Source organism: Carcharhinus amblyrhynchos, chromosome 4, assembly GCF_965287045.1.
Source record: "Carcharhinus amblyrhynchos chromosome 4, sCarAmb.v2.hapA, whole genome shotgun sequence".
NCBI lineage: Eukaryota > Metazoa > Chordata > Chondrichthyes > Carcharhiniformes > Carcharhinidae > Carcharhinus > Carcharhinus amblyrhynchos.
In genome coordinates this window covers 12,179,096-12,192,083 of record NC_137327.1, presented here as the reverse complement: position 1 = coordinate 12,192,083, position 12,988 = coordinate 12,179,096, and the positions used below count along the sequence as shown (strand labels likewise).

Here is a 12,988-nt window from a genome sequence, read left to right as displayed (position 1 = left end):
CAACAGCTAATCAAACACGTGCATTAGCCAAGGGGGTCTCTCCAGGGCTATAAAGGCAATTGTCGCCCCCCCTCCCCCTCCCTGGGGTGGGGGAAGGGCCATGCCCAGACAGTGCCCTGTCACTGTCCCTTGGTAAGAAGTCTCACAACAACACCAGGTTAAAGTCTAACAGGTTTACTTGGCAGCACGAGCTTTTGGAGTCTCAGGCTCTTTCTTTAGGTGACTGCCCCTTGGCACAGGTTAGTACTATCAGGTTAGGTCTACCCAGCAGTGCCAAAAGGCGTCAAGGGGCAATGCTGGGGGGAGGGGGGCAGTGCAGGGGGCAGCACCAGGGCACACTGCCAACAGGGCAGCCCTTCTCGGGAGCCTCAAATGCGGGTGGGGTGGAGTTTCCCATGATGTGTGCTGGGGTGGAAGGGGGCTGAGGCCATTGAATCATAGAACCCTACCGTGCAGAAAGAGGCCCTTCGGCCCATCAAGTCTGCACCGAACACAATCCCACCCAGGCCCTACCCCCAGATCCCTACATGTTATACCCACTAATCCCGCTAACCTACACATCCCTGGACACTAAGGGGCAATTTCTTAGCACGGCCAATCAACCTAACCCGCACATCTTTGGACTGTGGCAGGAAACCGGAACACCCGGTGGAGACCCACGCAGACACGAGGAGAATGTGCAAACTCCAGGAGAACGTGCAAACAGGAGAATGAGGAGGAACGTGCAGGCAGCCCACGATTGTGGTTAATACAGACTCCACACTCCACCACTGCAGTGACCACAGACTCTATCGCTCCACAACAGCTTCACCAGGAACTTTCACTGAACCTTCAAAAGTGTGCCAGGAGAAAAAAGCCCCAAAGGATCTGAGCCCAACATTCAGGAACTCCTGCAGCAGGAAACTCGAACTTGCGAGTCTTTTTTTAAACTCAATCTTGTAACATTTCGACAGATGCTGCTGCAGTTGGTGCCACCCACACAGACATAGGAAGCTGTACTAATTATTCAATCCTCCACTGGTATTGGGCAGAGCTGGAGGTAAAAGCCAAACTTTTCCCCTGGAGTTTATTACCAGATTGATTGGGTCAAAGTGAAGCTGCCACCTACCTCCAGCAGTAACAGAATGACAAAGATTTGCAGGATTGGGTTTATCTTTCTCTTCGTCTGGATCTCATTCCACTCGTTGGCGATGAAATAGGTTCTCCAGATACTAACTGAGGAGGGAGTCGTGCTGTTTGCTGCAGAAAGGACCATTTCAGTGTGGTGAGCCATCAGCAAGATATGCAGCAGTTAATAAACCAAAGATACTCAACAGCAGGAAATCGTTGTCTGTTTTACAAACGTACACAGAATCTACAGTGCAGGGGGAGGCTAATTGGCCCTTCGAGCCTGTTCCGTCACTCACTTTGACTGCGGCTGATCATCAAATTCAATATCCTGATCCCCCCTTCCTCCCATATCCCTTGATCCCTTTAGCCCCCCGAGCCAAATCTAATTCCTTCTTGGAATCACACAACGCTTTGGCCTCAATTACTTTCTGTGGTGGTGAATTCCAAACACTCACCACTGTCTGGGTGAATAAATCCTTCCTTACCTCAGTCACAAAATATTTACCCCCTTATCCCCAAACTATGACCCCTGAGTCTGGACACCCCCACCATCGGGAACATTCTTTCAGTCAGAATTTTGTAAGTTTCCTTCTCACTCTTCTAACCTCCAGTGAATATAATCCTAACTGACTTAGTGTGTCCTTATATGACAGAGTTGCCATCCCAGGAATCAGCCTGGGAAACCCGTGCTGTACTCCCTCAGGTAAGGATACCAAAATGCACACAATATTCCAGGCGTTTCTCACCAACACCTTGTAAAACATCCCTATTGCTATACTCAAATCCTCTCGCTATGAAGGCCAGCATACCATTTGCCTTCTTTACTGTCTGCTGTACCTGCGTACTTACTTTCAGCAACTGATGCACAAGGACACCAAGGTCTCACTGAGTATCCACCTCTTTCAGTTTATGCCCATTCAAATAATAATCCGCCTTTGCTACAGAACTGGATAACCTCACATTTATCCACATTATCTTCCACACACTCAGCCTGTCCAAATTACACTGAAGCATCTCTTCACCCTCCCACCCAACTTTGTTTCATCTGCAAATTTGGAGAGAATACATTTACTTGCCTCGCCCAAAACAATATAACGTGAAGAGTTGAGGAAAAGCTTGAATCATAGAATAGAATCAATAATGTTCCTTTACGGAGGAAGCCATTTGGCCCATGAGGATCATGCTAGATCTCTGCAAGAGCAATTTAGCTAGTCCCACTCCCCCAAAATCCTGCAAATATCTTCTCATCAGCAACTTACCCAATTCTCTTTTGAAAGACACAACTGACATTGTCTCCCCCACACTCTCAGACAGTGCATTCCAGATCCTAACCACTCACTGTGTGAATCTGTCTCCACCACACTCTCAGACAGTGCATTCCAGATCCTAACCACTCACTGTGTGAATCTGTCTCCACCACACTCTCAGACAGTGCATTCCAGATCCTAACCACTCACTGTGTGAATCTGTCTCCACCACACTCTCAGACAGTGCATTCCAGATCCTAACCACTCGCTGTGTGAATCTGTCTCCACCACACTCTCAGACAGTGCATTCCAATTCCTAACCACTCACTGTGTGAATCTGTCTCCACCACACTCTCAGACAGTGCATTCCAGATCCTAACCACTCGCTGTGTGAATCTGTCTCCACCACACTCTCAGACAGTGCATTCCAATTCCTAACCACTCACTGTGTGAATCTGTCTCCACCACACTCTCAGACAGTGCATTCCAGATCCTAACCACTCGCTGTGTGAATCTGTCTCCACCTCCTGCCCCTTACCTTAAAATCTATGCAACCTGGTCATTGATCCCTCCAGCAAGGGGAAAAGTTTCTTCCTGTCTACTCTATCCGTAGTAAGTAGTCTCACAACATCAGGTTAAAATCCAACAGGTTTATTTGGCAGCACAAGCTTTTGGAGCCCCACTCCTTCATTTGGTGAGCTCTGAAAGCTCGTGCTACCAAATAAACCTGTTGGACTTTAATGAGGTGTTGTCAGCCTACCCCAGTCCAACGTTGGCATCTCCACATCTTACCCAACCTATCTGTGCCCCTCATAATTTTGTACATCTCAATCATCTCCCCACTCAGTCTCCTCTGCTTCAAGGAAAACAACCCCAGTCTGTCCAATCTTTCTTTATAACTAAAACACTCCAGCCCAAGCAACAGCCCGGTAAATCTCCTCTGCACCCTTTCCAGTGCTATTGTGATGTAGAAAATATGGCAGCCCAATATGAACACTTCATAGAAATCTTACAGTGCAGGAAGAGGCCATTGGGCCCATTGTGTCTGCACCAACCACAATCCCACCCAGGCCCTACCCCCACATATCTACCCGCTAATCCCTCTAACTACATGGCCAATCGACCTAACCCGCACATCTTTGGATTGTGGGAGGAAACCAGAGCAAACCCACGCAGACATGAGGAGAATGTGACCCAAGCCAGGAATCGAACCCAGGTCCCTGGAGTTATGAAGCAGCATTGCTAATCACTGTGCTACCATGCCATCCCAATACTTATCTTCAATCACAGCACTACACCAGGTGAACTTTACCTGCTGGTTTCGAAACTGGTCTGCCTTTTGGCTTTTCCCAGTCGATCAGGAAGATCGATACCGTCACCTGAACAATGAGGATGTGAATCAGTTCCAGGGCCTGTAAGAAACCCAAAGTCCCAAAGTTAGGCAGTCTGGTTTGCGAATCTTAAGAGGCACTCACATCAAGAAAGATACAGGGCAGGATTTTACGCCCTCGCTCATCGTGAAACCATATAATTCCACCCGAGGTCAAGGGACTTTCCTATGCACTGCCCCTCGCCTGCTCCGATTCCCATGCTGGGTGAGCTGGTAAAATCTCACCCATTACGCGTAGTTTTCGCCTCTAATTTTACCACAAGAGATCTCCTTATCCTAACAATATGGTCAGACAGTGTCCAGACATAAATGTTGCTTATTGGTTCTGTAAATAATTACTAAACAAATGTCTGGATCTCAGCTTCATCTTCATTGAGAATCAGATTATTCAGGGCTGAACTCTGACTTTGCTCGATCAGTTTGTGTCTTCAGAACGTTTGCACCAAAAATTGAATGACTTTGACCATCCCAGAATGAAAGAGAAAGGTCTGTTTACATCACTCCTGCCACTCTGCATTTTTATTGATAAATTCTCTATGGATTAAAGGAATTTACGTGTAGTTGTAATCTTTATACTAAAGATGATTTCACAAAAATGTCGGCGCACCTTTCACCGTTGTACAAATCTTAAAGAAGTTAATTTGCTTTATGCCTAAACACATGGTGGCACAGTGGTTAGCACTACTGCCTCACAGCTCCAGGGACGCGGGTTCAACTCCGGCCTCGGGTGACTGTCTGTGTGGAGTCTGCATGTTCTCTCTTTGCCTGCATGGGTTTCCTCCGAAAGACATGCAGGTTAGGTGAACTGGCCATGCTAAATTCTCCCTCAGTGTCCCAAGATGTGTAGGTTTGGGACATTAGCTATGGTAAATGTATGGGGTTACGGGGATAGGGCAGCAGAGAGGGCCTGGATAAGATACTCTGTCAGGGAGTTAATGCAGACTCAACGGGCCAAATGACCTCCTTCTGTACTTTAGGGATTCGATGATTCTACATGACAACACCTACACGGCAGTGCTGCAAACTCTGTTCTCTCCCAAAACAACAAAATCAGCTTCCGTATGAACATATTGTTCCCACTCATGGGAGAAGGTTTGTGTTGGATTCTTACAGGTCACGTGGCAAAGCTTCAAAATAACTTGCAACACACTCAAATTCTCTGTGTAAACATTTTCCGAGTGATCGGATTTGAGCAGGGCTGTCTTCGTCAGCTGCAGTCCTCAGGAACCCCCTACCCCCGGCTTACCAGGGACGGAGGGGGAGGAGTGGAAGGATAAAGTAGGCTGATAGATTGATGACTGGTCAGTGGTGAGGAATTGTAGATTTTTACATAGCTTTTGACTGCAGTCATGTGTTGGGCTGTGACAAGCACCAGAAGATCTGTGCGGTTAGGCCACACGCTTCCATCAGGGAGTGTGACTGGCGCATGGAGATAAGGTCAGGAAAAGACAGTGTACATCAGCATTTCCTGCCTCAAGTACTTAACCTGTCTCTGAAATAAGTTCACCTGGAATTGTGTCTTGGCCGTGACTCCGCGTGTGCAAGGACACAGGAGGCTGACCAGCGCCACAAATAGTTTCCTAATGTTGTAAACCCTGACATCTGAATGTGGGCATTGGGGATAAATAGATAAGTTCATAAGTTCACAAGATAAAAAAGCAGAATTAGGCCATTCGGCCCATTGGGTCTGCTCTGCCATCCGATCATGGCTGATATACTCCTCATCCCCATTTTCCTGCCTTTGCCCCATAACCCTTCAACCCATTACCAATTAAAAATCTAACTCCTCCCTATATTTACTCACTGTCCCAGCACCCACCGCACTATGGGGTAGTGAATTCTACAGATCGACTTCCTTTGGGAGAAGTAATTTCCCTCAACTCTGTTTTAAATTTGCTACATCTTATCCTAAGACTATGACCTCTTGTCCTAGAATGTCCCACACGAGGAAGCATCCGCTCCACACCTACTTTGTCCATACCTTTTATCATCTTGAGGACCTCAATTTGATCTCCCCTCATTCTTCCAAATTCCAGAGAGTATAGGCTTACAGAACGTAATGAGCCAATAGAAAATTACACAGCTCTTCCTCACATAGATGGTTTTACTGCCCTGTCATGGCATATCTCCCCCACCCCTCCCCCCCAACCCCCGTCATGGCATATCTCCCCCACCCCTCCCCCCCAACCCCCGTCATGGCATATCTCCCCCACCCCTCCCCCCCAACCCCCGTCATGGCATATCTCCCCCACCCCCCCACAACCCCCACCATGGTATCTCCCCCACCTCCCCCCCCAACCCCCACCATGGTATCTCCCCCACCTCCCCCCCCAACCCCCACTATGGTATCTCCCCCACCTCCCCCCCCCCCAGCCCCCACCATGGTATCTCCTCCACCTCCCCCCCCAGCCCCCACCATGGTATCTCCCCCACCTCCCCCCCCCAGCCCCCACCATGGTATCTCCCCAACCCCCACCATGGTATCTCCCCCACCTCCCCCCCCCCAACCCCCACCATGTTATCTCCCCCACCTCCCCCCCCCAACCCCCACCATGTTATCTCCCCCACCTCCCCCCTCCAAACCCCCACCATGGTATCTCCCCCACCCCCCCCCCAACCCCCACCATGGTATCTCCCCCACCACCCCCCCAACCCCCATCATGGTATCTCCCCCACCACCCCCCCAACCCCCACCATGGTATCTCCCCCACCACCCCCCCAACCCCCACCATGGTATCTCCCCCACCACCCCCCCAACCCCCACCATGGTATCTCCCCCACCACCCCCCCAACCCCCACCATGGTATCTCCCCCACCACCCCCCCAACCCCCACCATGGTATCTCTCCCACCACCCCCCCAACCCCCACCATGGTATCTCCCCCACCTCCCCCCCAGCCCCCACCATGGTATCTCCCCCACCTCCCCCCCCAGCCCCCACCATGGTATCTCCCCCACCTCCCCCCCAGCCCCCACCATGGTATCTCCCCCACCGCTCCCCCCCTTCACCCCCACCATGGTATCTCCTCCCCCCCCACCACCAAGGTTGCGGTAAGCCATTTAGATTGCTGATGACTCCAGCAGGACTGTGATATCCCACTGAGCTCGAGGAGGCCATAAACATCCTGGCAACAGGCCCTAGAACCACACTGGGGAATAAAAATCATCTACTAAAATACCATAAAGGGAAATCTCAGAGGAAGATGTGCCAACAACAATCCCCAGAGCGATACTCTGACAGTTCTCTTTTATAAGTGAAAAGCAGCTGCTGAAATCCATTCTTACTGGCATCGGCGTTTTGCAGTTTTGTAATTCTGGATGTCATTCTGAGAGATTGTTCAGCGCAGAAAAGGCCCTTTGGCCCATTGAGTCCGCACCGACAATCCCTACCTCTAAAGTGGCACTAATCCCATTTTAGGGCACTTGTCCCATATTCCTGGTTGTTTTGATATTTTGTGTGTTCGTCCAAATATTTTTTGAAGGTTGTAAGGTTTGCAGTCTCTACTACCTTCCCAGGCAGTGCATTCCAGATCCTAACACACCTCTGAGTGAAAAGGTTTTTGTCTCAAATCCCCTCTGAATCTCCTCACCCGAGAACTAAGTCCCCTTTTGATTGACCTCTTAATCAAGGAGAACAGCTTTTGCCTATTCATCCTGTCCATACCCTTCATGCTCTTACACACCTCAATCATGTCCCCTCTCAGCCTTCTCTGCTCTGGAGAAAACAACAATAAGAAGTCTCACAACACCAGGTTAAAGTCCAACGCCGGCATCACCACATCATGGCTGTTGGACTTTAACCTGGTGTTGTGAGACCTCTTGCTGTGTTTAACCCAGTCCAACGCCAGCATCTCCACATCTAGAGAAAATAATCCAAGCCCATCTAGTCTCTCCTTATAGCTCAAATCTGAAGAGAAGGAAGGTGCAACATCCATGTTAAACACCAGATATTCAAAGAGATATCTGAGGCAACTCTGGGCAGAAGTTCACCAGGAGTGCCCACTGCTAATGCTGTTTTGTACCTTCAGTCCAAATGCACAGGACACATAGATGATGAAATCGGTTTCAATCTTCCCACCAGCTGGGGGCAGTGCTACCTCAACTGTGGACTGCTGACCCTGTGAAGAGAAATGCAAAAGGGAAATGAATGCATTGGTGCTAAATGCTCTCCGCCCACACCGTTTCCTGGCTCCTGAACAATGTTGAAACCTCCCTGACAATATTGTACTAGACGTGTTACGTTCCATTTGGATTTTAAGGCTTGCCAAAGGAATATGATTTTAACAAAGACTTTGCCCTACATCAGTTTGATCACACTGTCCCCTCATCCACTGGCTTCCATCAATTTATCATAAATATATCTTGATTCAAGGCTTGAGGATGTGTAACGTGACAAGGGGAGCTGCTTCGCAGAGTCTGTGAACACAATGTATTGAACAAATAAAATAAACATCAGTGGGGACCCAAGCAAACCTGCCCGAATCTACAACTTTCCAAGACTCCTTTGCTCTTCTATCCTTGGTTTTCATCACCGGCCGTACCTTCAGCAGCCTGGAGCCTAAGTTTTGGAATTCCTTTCTTCAACTTTTCTGCCTCTCCAGCTTTTACTTAAAACTCATTAAAAAAACATTTAAAAAGCAGCCAGCATAATTAAGGACCTCACGCACCCCGGACATTCCCTCTTCCCCCTTCTTCTGCTGGTAAAAAGATGCAAAAATCAGAGGTCACGTTCCAATCAACTCAAGAACAGCTTCTTCCCTGCTGCCATCAGACTTTTGAATGGACTTACCTTATATTAAACTGATCTTTCTCTACACCCTATCTGTGACTGTAACACTACATTCTGCACCCTCTCTTTTCCTTCTCCTCTATGTACTCTAAGAACATCCAGACTCTTTGTCTGTATAGCACACAAGAAACAATATTTTTGTTGTACCCAATGTAGCCCGATACATATGACAAGAAAAAATCAAATCAAATCTTTCGGTCACCTGTCCCAATATCTCTCTATGGGGCTCAGTGTCAAACCTTTGTCCTGCAATGTTACTGTAAAGCATCTTGAGATATCGTACAATGTCAAAGGTGCTACATAAATGCAAGTTGTTGTTGTAGTGTCATTACCCTTCCTGGTTGACATGATTCAGCCTTGAGAACGTAACCCAGAGAAAGGTCATGAGGAACGATATGCTTACAGTGAGCGGAAACTGGGAACGATTCACTGTAATACCTCTGTCGCTCAGCAAGAGCCTATCTTCCACAGGACTGTGCACTGCCAGACCTTCTGTCCATTTGTTTCAATGGGTTACAGGCTGGGCTGGTGTTCAGCAGGTAGTCTCCAAATCAGGAGGTTTCAGGCTAAAGTCCAACTCCAGGGACGGGAGCACAAAATCCAGGCTGACACTTCCAACGTCAGCATTAAGGCAACATGGCATCATCAGATCAGGGAAGGTAACCTGTGGCCAGGTGGATTCAGTAGATCCCATGGCATAGTGGTTAGCACTGCTGCCTCACAGCACCAGGGACCCGGGTTATGCTAAATTCTCCCTCAGTGTACCCGAACAGGCGTCGGAGTGCGGCAACTAGGGGATTTTCATTGCAGTGTTAATATAAGCCTACTTGTGACATTAATAAATAGACTTAAAGTGGAGGTTCTTCCCGATGGCCTGGCTAATACATATTCCACGTTCGGCAGTATTAGAGGACAGAATGATCTGTGATTGGTGTTTGTGGCTTCTCACTGAACACAAGCTAGTTATTACAAAGTCACAGATGGCACAGTGGTTAGCACTGCTGCCTCACAGCTCCTGGGTTCGACTCCCGGCTTAGGCCACCGTCTGTGTAGAGTTTGCAGGTTCTCCCTGTGTCTGAGTGGGGTTTCCTCTGGGTAGCTCCGGTTTCCTCCCACAGTCCAAAGATGTGGGGGTTAAGTGCACTGGCCGAGCTAAATTACCCCTTAGTCTCCTCAGGATATGTAGTTGAAAGGGATTAGTGGGATAAATATATGGGGTCACAGAGATAGGGTCTGGATAGGATTGTTATTGGTGTGGACTTGAAGGGCTGAACAGCCTCTTCCTGCACTGCAGGAATCCACGATTCTACAAACAGTGACCGCATTTCTAAAAATCACTTCTTTGACATTAAAGCGATTTTGAAATGTCCTGAGGTTGTGAAAGGCACGATATAAATGCAAGTCTTCCTCTCCATGACGTGCACTTCCCTTGGATGATTGGCGGACGAGACAGGAGTAAGCAGTGACCCCCTTACCTTGTACACGATAAGCCAGTAAACACCCGTGCCAAACGTAACGAGGAAGAAGGTATTGGACAGGGCACCAGCAAAATAGGCAAAATACTTCACAATTGTCTGTGTAAAGGAAAGGAGATAATGAGGAATGCGATATACAACAAGACTGTATCAACAACTGCTAGTAGGGAAGGGGGAAAAGTGGATCAATTTTCTGGTATAAATGTCAACAAAGGTTAAAATAGTTAGTGTCAGGTGTTTGAACTGTAACTGGGCACCACCTTGGTATAAATGGAACATCTCAGCTAGAAACCTTCTTAGAGTGCTCGTAGACATACCTGACCTCTGCCCTCAGAGGATACCTATCCCTCAGAGGATACCTATCCACTAAGTGGCTGTCACTTCCCCAACTCCCCCATTCTCCACCCTTAACAATCCATCTGGTTGAGTCAGATTGTCAAATTGGCAGTGAACTTTCGCACCATTCTCCCCCGACAGCAAGTCACGTTTTTAGATGTCAGTAAGCTGATTAACGTGGACCGTGAGCAAAAGGGTTAAGGAGCAGGAGTGCATTGACATTTATGGGCAAGGCTAAAGATTATATGATACCTTTCTTCCAATATTGACGGTAGCAATAACAGATAACTAGTGTTATCAGAATTTGCATCTTGGAGAACAGTACGGATTGTTCTCTGATGGCGGGGGGGGGGGGGGGGGGGGGGGGGGGTGGAGTTGGTCAGGGGTTGCGATCGGTCTGGGTAGCGGGGGGGGGAGGGAGTGGGTGGATAAGGGGGACAGTTATGTTATAAGAACATAAGAAATAGGAGCAGGAGTAGGCCATCTAGCCCTTCGAGCCTGCCCCGCCATTCAATAAGATCATGGCTGATCTGTCGTGGCTCAGTTCCACATTCCCGCCCTCTCCCCATAACCCTTAATCCCCTCTCTTATCAAAAATCCATCAACCCGCGTCTTAAAAATATTTAGCGAGGCAGCCTCCACCACTTCAACGGGCAGAGAATTCCAGAGATTCACCACCCTTTGAGTGAAGAAGTTCCTCCTCAACTCCGTTCTAAACCGCCCCCCCTTTATCTTGAGGCTGTGCCCCCTAGTCCTACTGTCCTTTCTGAGCGGGAAGAGTCTCTCCACCTCTATCCTATCCATCCCATTCATCATCTTATACGTCTCAATGAGATCTCCCCTCATTCTTCTAAACTCTAACGAGTACAAGCCTAGTTTATTCAGCCTCTCCTCATAGCTCAACCCCCTCAACTCCGGCATCAGCCTAGTAAACCTCCTCTGCACTCCCTCCAAGGCCAAAATATCCTTGCGTAAGTGGGGATGAGGTGATGTCTGTAGGGGCCATCGCTCCCGAGCTGCATAAAGCTGTGGCAGAAGAGTGTTTTTCATATTTTTTTTACTGCACTCACACAGTTGGAGACTCCAATCAGAGCTGCAGTGTTTCACGCGCAATAAACCCCATCCACAGGCTTCTGCAGTGCGATTTAAAATTGTGACTTTTTTTCAGGCAGAGTGTGTGTGGGGGCACCAGGTTTACAAATCAGATCTGAAACACTCTCAGATTCAGCGCTTAGAATCACAATGGTAAACGTGTACACAGACTGCACGATAGGGTAGAACTCGTTAAGAAGCTTTGAGCCCAAAGCAACTAATTTCTGTTCATTTTAGATAAAAAACAAATATCACTAAACCAATAATCCCCAGATCCAACCTCATGTTCTTGGGCCATGGATTCAATTCCCACCACAGCTGCTGGTGGAACTTAAATTCAACAAATAAAACTGGAATATAAAGCCAGCCTCGGTGAAACTATTGTCACAAAGACTCAGCTGGTACACCAATACCTTTTAGGGAAGGAAATCTGCCATCCTTGCCCAGTCTGGCCTGCATGTGACATCTCTGCATTGCCTTCTGAAGTGTGCAGTTCAAGGTTAACTGGAGACAGAGAAACTAGGAGTAGGCCATTCGGCCCTCCAGGATGGGACTCAAATGCTGGCTTTGCCAGCGCCATTCACATCTCATGGAGAAAAGTAAAGAAGGAAAAATCAGGATCCTCCGGCCTGAGATTTTCTCACCAGTCTCCCAATGAGCGCCACTTACCCCTAACCCGGGGCATCAGTCTGTATGTACTGACTGTACATCATGGGCACAGGTTGTCCGCACGGAGTATAGTACCACATTCTGAGGGGGGGGGGTTAACAGTTGCAGGTCTTGGTCTACATTGGTACCAATGACATAGATGGAAAGAGACACAGTCGTGCAGTCAGATCTTAGGGAGCTAGGAAAGTGATTAAAAAGTAGAATCTCAAAGGTCATAATTTCCAGATTACTCCCAGTGCCAAGTGGGAGTCATTACAGGAATAAGAGGATGGCGCAGATGAAAGCGAGGCTAAAGTGATGGTGAAGGCGGGAGGGTTTTGGATTCCTGTGGGAATGGGACGTGGTTCTGGAGGAGATGGGACCTGGACAAACTGGTGGAGTATTTCTCCAGACTGCAGCCAGGGGGCGTTATTATTGCAAGGTGAGCGTATAAACTAGCTTGGCAAGGGAGGAGGGGTGAGAATCTGAGCACAGATTCCGAAGGGAGAGATACCTAGCTGGAAATGGAAGGTGGAAAACTATTAATTGGTTCACTAATATCCTTTAGGGAAGGAAATCTGCCACCCTTACCTGGTCTGGCCTACATGTGACTGCAGAGTCACAGCAATGTGGCTGACTCTCAATTGCCCTCCAAGGGCAACTAGGGATGGGCAGTAAATGTTGGCCAGCCGGCGACACCATTCCCACAAATGAATTAAAAAAAGTAAAGAAAACAATAGCTGTAAAATAGAGAACAAGGACTTGTTCAGCGACTGCGGTATGTACCCTCAATGCAAGGTGAATAAGACAGTTAAGCTGGGAACAGAAGTAAGTCCTTGGAAGTATATCATAGCCAATGGCTTGTAAAAGCAGGAATGACAGTTCAACATTGCTGGCTACTG

General features: G+C 48.2%; 1 protein-coding gene across 1 annotated transcript in view; it reads right to left on the bottom strand.

The window, feature by feature from the left end:
- The window catches only part of LOC145342508 (meckelin-like), a 92,248-nt gene that overhangs the window by 25,277 nt on the left and 53,983 nt on the right, over window positions 1-12,988 (bottom strand). Inside the window, exons 17-20 of the mRNA XM_080188070.1 lie at window positions 10,011-10,109; window positions 7,769-7,864; window positions 3,670-3,769; window positions 1,109-1,239 (exon numbers count right to left, since the gene is read on the bottom strand). Of these exons, the coding sequence (XP_080044196.1) occupies window positions 1,109-1,239; window positions 3,670-3,769; window positions 7,769-7,864; window positions 10,011-10,109 (426 nt within the window). The remainder of the gene's footprint in view (window positions 1-1,108; window positions 1,240-3,669; window positions 3,770-7,768; window positions 7,865-10,010; window positions 10,110-12,988) is intronic.